Source organism: Rhinoraja longicauda, chromosome 5 (genome assembly GCF_053455715.1).
Source record: "Rhinoraja longicauda isolate Sanriku21f chromosome 5, sRhiLon1.1, whole genome shotgun sequence".
Taxonomy (NCBI): Eukaryota; Metazoa; Chordata; class Chondrichthyes; order Rajiformes; family Arhynchobatidae; genus Rhinoraja; species Rhinoraja longicauda.
In genome coordinates, this window is record NC_135957.1 from 82,850,947 (window position 1) to 82,864,768 (window position 13,822).

The 13,822-nt window shown below is 49.6% G+C and overlaps 1 protein-coding gene across 1 annotated transcript in view; it reads right to left on the minus strand.

Moving 5' to 3' along the window:
- atg5 (ATG5 autophagy related 5 homolog (S. cerevisiae)) overlaps positions 1-13,822 on the minus strand; it is a 139,017-nt gene that overhangs the window by 52,307 nt on the left and 72,888 nt on the right. The window contains exon 6 of the mRNA XM_078399855.1: positions 1,613-1,707. Within this exon, the coding sequence (XP_078255981.1) occupies positions 1,613-1,707 (95 nt within the window). The remainder of the gene's footprint in view (positions 1-1,612; positions 1,708-13,822) is intronic.

Sequence of the window (13,822 nt, forward strand, 5' to 3'; positions counted from 1 at the left end):
ATTTCCCAGCAGTTATCAGGCAACTGAACCATCCTATCACCAACTAGAGAACGGTCCACCTAACCCATTGGAGAAGCTCCGACTTATCTTTAATCAGGCTTTAACTTGCACTAAATGTTATTCTCTTTACCCTGTATCTGGGCACTCTGAATGGCTTGATTATAATCTTGTATAATCTATCCGCTGACTGGATAGCACGCAACAAAAAACGTTTTACACAGCATCCTGGTTAACACGACAATGTACTAAACTGAGTGTGTGTTGATTAACTAAGTGGAATCATTTAATGGTTCCAGGAACGGTGTCAAATTTGTGTCACAATCGCCTTACAAGAAACAACAAATATACATTTGCTTTTAACCATGAGTAGGGATTTTAGAGGTCCAAAAGCAAATACAGATTATTCCATAATTAAGACGGACTACCAAGAATTTCAGAAAACCACTTACACATAAGCAATCAATTTGCTTTCTCTTACTTTGTGCCACACTTCTTCTTTCTGTTCACACTAGTTTAATGAGTCAGTAACACTTACTGAAAATGCAACTTGCGGTGTTGCCTTCGAATACAAGGTACAATAATGACTTCAAAAACAAGGTTTCGTACGGCCATTCAAATGACTGGGTGAAAAATGTCTTTTCACAATGCCCTTCCGTCTTCCGTCAAATTACCAAAGCACCACTTAAAATGGTGCATTCCTGCATGAAAGTATTATCATATCACTCCTGAGAGAGTGCTATTTGCAGGTATTTGTTTACCACAACATGATCACTCACATTTCTCACCCGCCTCCAAAATGTTTAACAATAGATCATTTCTCCTTATGCTTCCAAATGATTCGTAGGAAAATAACTGCAGATGTTGGTACAAATCGCCGGTACCACAAAATGCTGGAGTAACTCAGCGGGTCAGGCATCATCTCTGGAGAGAAGGAATGAATAGGCGACGTTTCGGGTCGAGACCCGGACGTTTCGTTTCGGGTCGAGACCCTTTCTTCACGGCCATCAGTCTGAAGAAGGGTCTCGACCCCATTCCTTCTCTCCAGAGATGCTGCCTGACCCGCTGAGTTACTGCAGCATTTTGTGATACCTTCCAAATGATTCTCCACATACGAGGGTGAGAGACGGGGGGGCACATGGGAGAAAACCAAAGATCTCAGAGAAAACCCACGCGGTCACGGGGAGAACATACAAACTCCGTACAGACAGCACCTGAGGTCAAGATCAAACCTGGATCTCTGATGCTAAAAACCTCTACCACTGCGCCACCATGCCGGCCTGGCCATTCTGTGTTCTGAAAGAGGCCCGGAGGAGGTAGTTGAGGCTGGGAATATCGCAATGTTTAAGAAACGTTTAGACAGGTACATGGATTGGACAGGTCTAGAGGGATATGGGTGAAACGCAGGCAGGTGGGACTTGTGTGGATGGGACATGTTGGCTGGTGTGGGCAAGTTGGACCGAAGGGCCTATTTCCCCGCTGTAAGACTCCATGACTCGATGACCCGTGACATTTCAGAACAGATTTCCAGTATCTAAAAGGCGAAAGCAATGCGATTCCATATTTCACAATCACAGGAACAACAGAAAGTTTGACTACATATGTACATTGTCACCTGATATATCCTTAAAGGAATGTATCGGAATCCTCCTTCCTCTGGCGGATACTCCATAAGTTTTCGATTGATGGCCCAAAACTGGTCAAATTTATCTAGGTAAAGAAAAATTAGAGTTCAATATTTGCTTCACAATATGGATGACAAAGAAAACTAATTTCATGTGATCAAATGGGCGGTCACGGTGGCACAGCAGTAGAGTTGCTGCCTTACATCGAATGCAGCGCTGGAGACCCGGGTTCCATCCCGACTACGGGCGCTGTCTGTACGTTCTCCCCATGACCTGCGTGGGTTTTCTCCAAGATCTTCGGTTTCCTCCCACACTCCAAAGACGTACAGGTTTGTAGGTTAATTGGCTTGGTACATGTAAAAAAAATCTCCCTAGTGGGTGTAGGATAGTGTTAGTGTGCGGGGATCTCTGGTCGGCGTGGACCCGGTGGGCTGAAGGGCCTGTTTCCGCGCTGTATCTCTAAACTAAACTAAAGTAAATGTACACAGCACTGTTTAATTCAGTTTTTTTATTATTATAACTACTGGTGCTAGTCTGACACCTATTAAGCAATATTTTGTGAAATATGGTTGACTGCAAGCAAGTCTGTCAGTATTGTTATTGATTTATTATTGTCACATGTACTGAGGTATAGTGAAGAGATTTAGTTTACGATCTACTCAATTAAATCAGATCTTACTGTTCATAAATACAATCAAGCCATACACAAGTACATAGAAACATAGAAAATAGGTGCAGGAGGAGACCATTTGGCCCTTCGAGCCAGCACCGCCATTCATTGTGATCATGGCTGATCATCTACAATCAGTAACCTGTGCCTGCCTTCTCCCCATATCCCTTGGTTCCACTGGCCCCGAGAGCCCCATTTCTGAGAGAATGCTTGCCTTTAGTTACTTTATTTATTGTTAAAAAAAGGTCTGTAACGGCAACTTTCAGAGTACCACCCCATGCGTCAAAAGACCCCTCCCAAGTGCCCAAAATAACACGGCAAAATATATCTAGACAAAATAATATAATATGCCAACAGTAGCTAGTCTAAACATAAACAGCTCCAACAAGGACATAAAGTGCTGTAGTCACTCATTGGGTCAGGCAGCATCGTTGGACAACGTGGATAGGAGACGATACGGGTTGGGACCCTTACGTACTCACTGGAGTTTAGAAGGATGCGAGGGGATCTTATAGAGACATACAAAATTATAAAAGGACTGGACAAGCTAGATGCAGGAAAAATGTTCCCAATGTTGGGGGAGTCCAGAACCAGGGGCCACACAGTCTAAGAATAAAGGGGAGGCCATTTAAAACTGAGGTGAGAAGGAACTTTTTCACCCAGAGAGTTGTGAATTTGTGGAATTCTCTCCCACAGAGGGCAGTGGAGGCCAAATCACTGGATGAATTTAAGAGAGAGTTAGAGCTCTGGGAATCAAGGGATATGGGGAGATGTTGGGCACAGGTTATTGATTGTGGATGATCAACCATGATCACAATGAATGGCGGTGCTGGCTCGAAGGGCCGAATGGTCTCCTCCTGCACCTAGTTTCTATGTTTCTCTGTAAATACTTCCGGCAAATCATCTTCAACATGTTTACTCTTGTTCAAATTTCATCCTCAGTTTCAAAACCAACGGAAAGCAATATTTTATAAAATGTCACCTATCCATGTTCTCCAGAGATGCTGCCTGACCCGCTGAGTTACTCCAGCACTTTGTGTCTTTTTTTGTAAACCAGCATCTGCAGTTCGGCGTTTTTTAATTAAAAAAAATTCAAGGTGGCAGGGGGTTAATATTCAGTGGCCTCGAAACTTGCAAGTTATTTCCAAATGAGTATTATTCGTAATTTAGTCTTCAATGCGTCTTCAAGGTGACAAGTGGCTGCTACATACTCAAACGACATTTACTTTCTCTACCGTAGTGAGCACTCAGGGTATGGTAAATGACAAATCTGATATTAGACAATAGACAATAGGTGCAGGAGGAGGCCATTCGGCCCTTCGAACCAGCACCGCCATTCAATGTGATCATTGCTGATCATTCTCAATCAGTACCCCGTTCCTGCCTTCTCCCCATACCCCCTGACTCCGCTATCCTTAAGAGCTCTATCCAGCTCTCTCTTGAATGCATTCAGAGAATTGGCCTCCACTGCCTTCTGAGGCAGAGAATTCCACAGATTCACAACTCTCTGACTGAAAAGATTTTTCCTCATATTCCGGAACTAAACACTGTTACCACTCAGCGGCATTAAACATGTTCAAACAATTTTTAAGAAACCATCAAGCCAAAACAAGAACTGCCATGACATCTCTAGAAACAAGTGCTCAGAAGGAACCTCATCTACTTTCAAATGCATTCCCTAAAAATAATTTAAATGCTGCAGCAATGCATGACAGCGTCTGACAATGGCTTAAATAACCGAAGGCAAGGGTTATAGTTTATAAGTTACAGAAGAATTAGGCCATTCGGCCCATCAGGTCTACTCCGCCATTCAATCATGGGTGATCTATCTTTCCCTCTCAGCCCCATTATCCTGCCTTCTCCAGATAACCCCTGACACCCGTACTAATCAAGAATCTGGCAATCTCCGCCTTAAAAATATCCGTTGACTTTACTTCAACGGCCGTCCGACTCCAGAAATTCCTCCTCATCTCCTTTCCAAAGGAATGTCCTTTAATTCTGAGGCTATGGCCTCTGGTCCTAGACTCTCCCACTAGTGGAAACATCCTCTCTACATCCACTCAATCCAGGCCTTTCACCATTCGGTAAGTTTCCTTTCATTCGTCTAAATGCCAGAAGGATAAAAAATTTGTGAAAAAGTATGAGATGCTGCTTGACCTGCTGAGTTACACCAGCATTTTGTGAATAAATATCTTCGATTTGTACCAGCATCTGCAGTTATTTTCTTACACGTCTAAACTCCAGAGATCATATAGAGTCCAGAGAGATACAGCGTGGAAACAGGCCCTGCAGCCCAACTTGCCCACAACGACCATGCCCCATCCACACTAGTCCCATCTGCCTGTGTTTGGCCCATCTATATACTAAAACTCTCCTTTATTTGTTTGTTTGTTCCTGAACTCCAGCCCAAACGGTACACGATTGCGTGACAATTTTAGGCCCACCTTACTTCCGACGTCCCTTTGGTGCTAATGGACGAAGTTTCATTGAAATCGGTGTTATGTTTAAGTTATTCACATTTTAAAGTTTAAACCTATCTCCTAGGGAGGGAGGGGGGAAGGATAAGGGGGTTGAGGGGGATGGAGTGGGGGGGAGGGGAAGGGGGGAGGGGAAGGGGGGAGGAGGGGAGGGGGGAGTGGGGGACAGGGGAGGGGGTGCTGCATCAATGCAGGAGTGGTTTGGGCCCAAAGGGTCCACTTGGTCTAGTATATCCCTCTAAACCTGTCCTACGCATGTACCTGCCTAATTGTTTTTTGGGCATATAGTCTGGGCTATCACCCAGGTTGGGCAGCCTGTTTTACTCAAATAATACTTACACAAAATAGTTTTATTACACTTACTTTGCTTGTGATATAATCAACCTACGTTTGCATTAATATCATCAAGAAAAGCTTGCAACTTTTATAGCTCAGTGGTGTACACAGGCATTATAGAAAATAGAGAGGCAAATATTTGCATGTTTTCAAGTAGCAGCATCTTAATGATTGATGAACAAACTTGCTGCATCATTTTGAAACTGTAAAACAGTCTAATAATATACACTATTTACATTTCAACAGCAGTTTGAAGATTTGTCCAAAGTATGTTCACACGTCAAAAACTGACCATATCTTTACATCGTTATTTAAATCAACATTGAAAAGAAAGATATTTATTTTACATGAAACACCAAAATCTCTTCTCTTAGACACTGCATGGTATCTGCCACATTTTTTAAATGCATAATTCGTATTTCTGAGGAAAGATTCAGGTACTTCTTGTTAGTGTTATCTTTGTACTAAATGTTTAGTTTAGAGATGCAGTGCGGAAACAAGCCCTTTGGACCACCGAGTCTGCGCCGACCAGCGATCCCCATACACGAGCACTATCCTACGCACTAGGGACAATTTACCAATCATTACCGAAACTAATTAACCTACAAACCTGCACGTCTTTGGAGTGTGGGAGGAAACCAGAGCACCCGGGGAAAACCCACACGGTCACAGGGAGAACGTACAAACTTTGTACAGACAGCACCCGCAGTCAGGATTGAACCAGGGTCTATGCCGCTGCAAGGCAGCAACTCTACCGCTGCGCCACCCTGCTGCCCCTTACTCCTGTTGTACTCTTTATCCTTTAGCTATGCACGGTCGACAGCAACATTATGGGAGACCCCGACCACCCCAGCAAAGGACTGTTCCAGTTGCCACGGTCAGGCAAACGCCTCCGCTGTCACGCTGTGAAAACAGAGAGGATGAGATGGTGTTTCTTCCCACAGGCCATCAGGACTGTTAACTCTCATATCATCAGGGACTAATTTAATTTACTGTATTAAGTTATTTTTTGTGTTAAAAAAAAAATTCTATTCTGTTTTGTAGTTTTAGCTCAATCCGCAGGCGTTGCCACTTTCATTTCACTGCACATCCTGTATATGTATGTGACAAATAAACTTGACTTGACTTGATTATATTCAAGTTTTCGTCTTTTTTTTGACTGGACAGCAGGCAAACAAACGTTTTTCACTGTACCTCGGTGCCTTGGGGGAGTCCAGAACCAGGGGTCACAGTTTTGAGAATGAGGGGTAGGCCATTTAAGACTGAGATGAGGAAAAACTTTTTTCACCCAGAGAGTTGTGAATCTGTGGAATTCTCTGCCACAGAAGGCAGTGGAGGCCGATTCACTGGATGTTTTCAAGAGTTTGATATAGCTCTTAGGGCTAAGGGAATCAAGGGATATGGGGAAAAAGCGGGAATGAGGTACTAATTTTGGATGATCAGCCATGATCATATTGAATGGCGGTGCTGGCTCGAAGGGCCAAATGGCCTCCTCCTGCACCTATTTTCTATGTTTCTATGCACGTGCCAATCATAAGCTAAAGTAAACTAAACTAATACCGTTGGCAACTAACATTTTGCAGATGAGATTTTAAACTGACGCCAGGCCCTTCCCCTCAGCAGAACACAAACGAGCCAATGGGACTCTTCAAAGAGGGGTACAGCTGATTTTGGTGTCTAGTTTAGAGATACAGCACGGAAACAGGCCCTTCAGCCCACCAAGTCCGTGCCGACCAGGGATCCCCGTGCACTAAAACTATCCTACACACATCAGGGACAATATTTTACATATAGACCAAGCCAATTAGACTACAAACCTGTGCGCCTTTGGAGTGTGGGACGAAACCGGAGCACCCGAAGAAAACCCACGCAGGTCACGGGGTGAACGTACAAACTCCGTACAGAGAGCATCCATAGTCAGGATCAATTTAATGTAACAAGCAGAGTAGATAGACGGTAACCAGTGGTTATAAGGTATTTGGATTTTCAGAAATCTGATAAAGAGCCACATGAAAGGCTGATGCACCAGATTAAAGCATAAAGCTTATGGTATGAGGAACAAGGTGTTAGTATACACCTCCTCCAACCTCATCTATTGTATCCGCCGCTCTAGATGTCAACTTCTCTACATCGGCGAAACCAAACGCAGGCTCGGCGATCGTTTCGCACAACACCTTTGCTCAGTCCGCCTTAACCAACCAGATCTCCCGGTGGCTGAGCACTTCAACTCCCCCTCCCACTCCCAGTCTGACCTTCCTGTCATGGGCCTCCTCCAGTGCCATAGTGAGGCCCACCGGAAATTGGAGGAACAGCACCTCATATTTCGCTTGGGCAGCTTGCATCCCAGCGGTATGAACATTGACTTCTCCAACTTTAGATAGTTCCTCTGTCCCTCTCTTCCCCTCCCCCTTCCCAGTTCTCCCTCTATCTTCCTGTCTCCACCTATATCCTTCCTTTGTCCTGCCCCCCTGACATCAGTCTGAAGAAGGGTCTCGACCCGAAACATCACCCATTCCTTCCCTCCTGAGATCCTGCCTGACCCACTGAGTTACTCCAGCATTTTGTGAAATAAATACCTTCGATTTGTACCAGCATCTGCAGTTATTTTCTTACACAAGGTGTTAGTATAGGTTGATGGCATAGTAAACAGAGAGCTGGAATAAATGCATCATTTTCAAGCTTGGATGATCTAACTAGTAGAGTGTGCCAGAATCAGTTGTTGAGTCTCAGTTGTTTACTCTTCTTAAAACAATGAACCAGAGGAAGTGACAGAAGCTTGCTAGTGCATCAACACAGACGAAAGGGCATGTCATGATCAGAATATTGTGAGCATATTATTCTCTCCTCCCTTCTCCCATAAAAAGATGCAAAAGCCTGAAAGTATGGTCCACTAGTTTGAACAATACCTCCTCCCCAGCTGTATCCCGACCCTTGAAAATCCAGACCTCTCGGGATGAAATCCCGATCTTCCAACCTACCTATTTGTGTCCCTTGCGCTTAAAAATAAATCTGCACTTTCTCCGTAGCTACAACTCAACATTTTGTACTCCATTTTCTTTATTCCACTACCTGATCTTCCAACCGACCTATTTGCGGTCCTTGCACTTTTTTGTCTGTGCTACCATCGTGTATGGTACAAACATAAGAAGGGTCTCGACCCGAAACGTCACCCATTCCTTCTCTCCAGAGATGCTGCCTGATCTGCTGAGTTACTCCAGCATTTTGTGATACCACATAACAAAGTCTATCACTCTGCATCGGTGTACGTGACAGTAATAAACAGGTACCACATTGAAAAAACACAAAGTGCTGAAGGAACTCAACAGATCAGGCAGCATTGTGGAGAATGGCAGGTGGTCCATTGCCTCCAGAGACTCAAGATTCAAGATCAATTTATTGTCACATGTACCAATTGAGGTACAGTGAAATTTGAGTTACCGTACAGCCATACTAAGTGAAAAGAAACAAGACACACAGCCACATAAAGTAAAACTTAACACAAACATCCACCACAGCGGATTCCACATTCCTCACTGTGATGGAAGGTGATAAAGTTCAACCATCTTCCCCTTTGTTCACCCGCGGTTGGGGCTGTTGAACCGTCCGCAGTCGCCGCTGCCGACTGTCCGAGGCCCTCACGTCGGGATGATCGAAACTCCAGCGTCTTCTTACCAGAGACCGCGGGCTTCACGATGTTAAATTCCGCAGGCCCCGTGGTTGGAGCTCTCCAGTCAATCCTCGGCAAAGGATCGCAAGCTCCACGATGTTAAAGTCCGCGCCGCGCCCGCGGCTTAAAGCGCTGGGCCGGTCTCCGGGAAAGTTCGCCAACTGCTCGATGTTAGGCCGCAGTGGGGACGGAGATACGACATGGAGAAAAAACGCATCTCCGTCGAGGTAAGAGATTGAAAAAAAGTTTCCCCCAATTCCCCCCCTTCCCCCACCAACCCCCAACATAAAACAAACCGAGAAAGACTAAAACATACTTAAGATAATAAAAGCCGTAGAAAGGACAGACAGACTGTTGGCGAGGCAGCCAGTGATAGTGGTGCCACAGATGCTCCCTGACCTGCAGAGTTTCTCCAGCAATTTGTGTTTTGCTTAAGATTCCAGCATCCTTTAAGATTGCTTAAGATTGCGATCCTTTGCCGAGGATTAAGAGGGAGTGCAGCGTAGGTTTACTAGGTTAATTCCCGGAATGGCGGGACTATCATATGTTGAAAGATTGGAGCGACTAGGCTTGTATACACTGGAATTTAGAAGGATGAGAGGAGATCTTATCGAAACGTCATGTAGGGACATAGGGATTGGCTGGAAGTGTTCGAACCCTCGGATTGGCTAGCGATGTCACCAGGTGTGCTAGCACGGGAGGGACAAGCAGTCTAGTGTTGAACTCCGTCTAGAGAAGACGTTTTGTTGGTTGTCTACAGTTTTGAGTGTTGCGATTGTCACGGAGGTTTTTGCCCATGCAATAAACTCTGTCTGCAACACCCATCCGCTTCCAGACTCGCCACATTGGTGACCCCGACGTGATCAACGATCACAAGATCATGTCGCAAGAAGGAGCGAGCAGCGGGCAGCCAAATGCGGTCGGCGTTCACCTGCCCCCGTTCTGGGCCCATCAACCCAATGGTTCGTGCAGGCAGAGTCCCAGTTCCACATCAAGAAAGTCTCGGAGGACCAAGAGAAGTTCCACCACTTGGTAAGCTGCCTACAGCCCGAGGTGGCCGCGCGGGTGGGACGGTACCTGACCAGCCCCCCCCAAACCGAGAAATACGAGGGGCTCAAGAAGCTCCTGCTGAGGACTTTTGGTTTTAGCCAAAACCAGCGGGCTCTGAAGCTCCTGCATTTACCGGAGCTAGGGGACCAGCTACCGTCTGTCCTGATGACCGAAATGTTAACTTTGATCGGCGACCACCAACCTTGCATGATGTTTGAAGCGGCATTCCGGGAGAAATTGCCTCGAGACGTCAGGTTAGTTTTGGCGGACGTCTCCTTCGAAGACCCGGTGGCGTTCGCGGAGAAGGCTGACGCGCTCGTAACAGAGGACTCGACGGGAGACGATTCGGTCAATCGGGTTTCAAGGCCTAGGAGCGACAGGCCGCGCGGCCAAGATGGCGGCGCATCGGCCGCCATTTTACAAAAAGCCCGCCAAGACGGAGCGGCAGCGCTCGCCATTTTGCAGCGGGCCCATGCAACAGAGCCGCACAGGCGCGGCTGGTGTTTTTTCCACAAGTGATGGGGCAGTGAAGCCCGAAATTGCAGGGCCCCGTGCACCTTTTCGGGAAATGCCTCGGCCGATCGAATATAGAGGCAGTCTCGGTCGGCCGCAATCGCCGCCTCTATGTCACGGATCGAGGTACCGGCACCGTTTTACTGGTCGATACGGGAGCGGTCGTCAGCATCGTGCCTCCCTACGGCTGCGAAGTTCGAGCAGGTAGGAAAGGTCCGTCCCTCATTGCGGTCAACGGCAGTCCCATCCGCACCTACGGCAAGAGGGCTATGTCCCTGTCCTTCGGGTCCGAGACCTACCATTGGGATTTCATCGTTGCCGACGTGGGCCAGGCCATCCTGGGCGCGGATTTCCTCTGGGCTTTTTCGTTGGTCGCAGACGTCCGCGGGAAGGGCCTACAACCCTCGGCCAGCAGTATGGAGCCTGCTACTCCTCCACCTGCCACCCTACCCTGCCCGTCGATCCGGGCCATCACCACGGCTCCCGATCAGTTCGCTACGGTCCTCGCCGACTTCCCGCAGCTCCTCGTACAGCGGTTCGATGCCCCTTCCGCTAAGCACGGTGTCGTCCACTTCATCCCTACCGAGGGGCCGCCTATATTCGCCCGGGCTCGGCGTCTGCCCCCCGGACAAGCTGGCCATGGCACGGGAGGAGTTCCTGAATTTGGAACGACTGGGGATTGTTCGTCCTTCAGACAGCCCGTGGGCCTCCCCCTTGCATATGGTCTCTAAAGCATCTGGGGGGTGGAGATCATGTGGGGATTACCGGCGTCTTAACGCTGCCACCCGGCCTGACCGCTATCCGATCCCTCACATACAGGACTTCTCTGCCAGCCTCGAGGACGCTACGGTTTTCTCGAAGATCGATTTGGTGCGGGGATATCATCAGATCCCTGTCCACCCACCGGACATTCCCAAGACGGCTACGATTACTCCGTTCGGGTTATTTGAGTGGTTGCGCATGCCGTTCGGTTTAAAAAACGCGGCTCAGGCATTCCAACGTCTCATGGATCATGTGGGTCGTGGATTGTCTTTTGTGTTTATTTATCTCGACGACATCCTGGTTGCTAGTCGTTCGGTCCCAGAGCACCTGGTCCACCTCCGCACTGTGTTCCAGAGGCTACAGGACCACGGCCTGATCCTCCACCCGTCCAAATGCCAGTTCGGCCTGTCCTCGGTGGATTTCCTGGGTCACCGGGTCACACCGGCCGGTGCCGCTCCCTTGCCCGCTAAGGTGGACGCCGTCCGCTCTTTTCCCCGCCCTACCACCATCAAGGGCTTGCAGGAATTCGTGGGCATGGTGAATTTTTATCACCGGTTCGTGCCTGTGGCCGCTCGGATCATGCGCCCCCTTTTTCAATGCCTCACGGGTAATCCCGCTGAGTTGGTCTGGACCACAGCTGCCGAGGCGGCCTTTGATGCGGTCAAGCTGGCCCTCGCCAACGCCACCATGCTCGTGCACCCCTGCGCCTCTGCCCCCACGGCCCTGACGGTGGACGCCTCAGACGTGGCGGTGGGTGGGGTCTTAGAGCAACAGGTCAATGGTCACTGGCAGCCTCTGGCATTTTTCAGCCGGCAGCTCACTCGACCTGAGCTGAAATACAGTGCCTTCGACAGGGAGCTCCTGGCCCTCTATTTAGCTGTTCGCCATTTCCGTTATTTTTTGGAGGGCCGCTCTTTTGTTGCCTACACGGATCACAAACCCCTCACGTTTGCTTTTTCTAAGGTTTCTGATCCGTGGTCGGCCCGCCAGCAACGGCACCTCACCCTCATTTCGGAGTTCACCACAGATGTTCGCCACATCGCGGGTAGGCTTAACGCCGTTGCTGACGCCCTGTCCCGGCCGGCCAGTTCCTCTGTAGCTGCGGTGGGGGACGAGGTGGATTTTCAGGAGCTAGCGGAGGCTCAGCGCCTGGAAGATATTGCCTCAGCATACGCCTCCACCGCCTCAGGGTTGCGGTTGGCCCAGGTGGCGTGCGGCCCCACAGGTACCACACTTCCCCGCCCTCGCCCGGTTGTGACGACCGCCCTGCGGCGTAAGGTTTTTGAGGCCATTCATGGCCTGGCACACCCGTCCATTCGGGCGACCTCGGCTATGGTGGCCGCCCGATTTGTCTGGCACGGCCTGCGGAAGCAGGTGGCCGCCTGGGCCCGCGCCCCGTGCCAGACCTCCAAGGTCCACCGCCACGTCCAGCCTCCGTTCCAGAATTTCGTGGTTCCGCCCGTTCGTTTTTTCCACATTCACGTGGATTTGGTTGGTCCATTGCCCTACTCTAGGGGCTACACTCATCTCCTGACGGTGGTCGACCGTTTTACTCGTTGGCCGGAGGCTTTTTTGTTGTCGGACACCTCGGCGGCCTCCTGTGCACGGGCCCTGGCGTTACATTGGGTTGCTCGTTTCGGCGTCCCGGCCATCATCACTACCGACCGGGGCGCCCAGTTCACCTCATCCCTGTGCGTCGCGCTTGCGCAGCTGTATGGGTCTCGCTTGCAGCAGACTACCGCCTATCATCCCCAGGCTAACGGGATGGTAGAACGCTTCCACCGACAGCTGAAGGCGTCCCTCTGTGCCCGACTGACCGGCACTGACTGGGCTGACCAGCTGCCTTAGGTCCTCCTCGGTATTCGCACGGCCCCTAAGTCTGATCTGGGTACTTCCTCGGCGGAACTCGTCTACGGCTCGCCCCTGCGGGTGCCGGGTGACATTCTTCCCTTATCCTCCGCCCTGCCGTCGTCCGTACCGTCAGTTTTGGCTTCTCTCCGGGCTCGGGTAGGTTCCCTGGCCCCAGTCCCGGCCTCCAGCCACGGGAGTACCGCAGCGCACGTACCGGCGGACCTGCATGACTGCGAGTTCGTTTTCCTCCGGCGGGATTCCCATCGCCCCCCTCTGCAGCCGGTCTACCAGGGCCCGTTCCAGGTGCTGAAAAGGGGGACGGTCACCTTCACTTTACAAGTGGGCACCCGACAGGAGCTCGTCACTGTCTCCCGGCTGAAACCGGCCCACTTGGACCAGGACCGTCCCGTGCTGGTGGGCCAACCTCCTCGCCGGGGCCGCCGTCTGGCCGGCCCACCTGGTTCCCCAGCCGCGTCTCTTCTCCCAACGCTCGGGCCTCCGCTGCCCACGACCGTATTTCCTCTGCCTCCCCCAGCTGCGCCCCCATCGCCTTCACCTGCAGGGTCCCCCCTGCCTCCCCCTCCAGCGGCGCCCCCATCATCATATCATCATATCATATCATATATATACAGCCGGAAACAGGCCTTTTCGGCCCTCCAAGTCCGTGCCGCCCAGTGATCCCAGTACATTAACATTATCCTACACCCACTAGGGACAATTTTTACATTTACCCAGCCAATTAACCTACATACCTGTACGTCTTTGGAGTGTGGGAGGAAACCGTAGATCTCGGAGAAAACCCACGCAGGTCACGGGGAGAACGTACAAACTCCTTACAGTGCAGCACCCGTAGTCAGGATCGAACCTGAGTCTC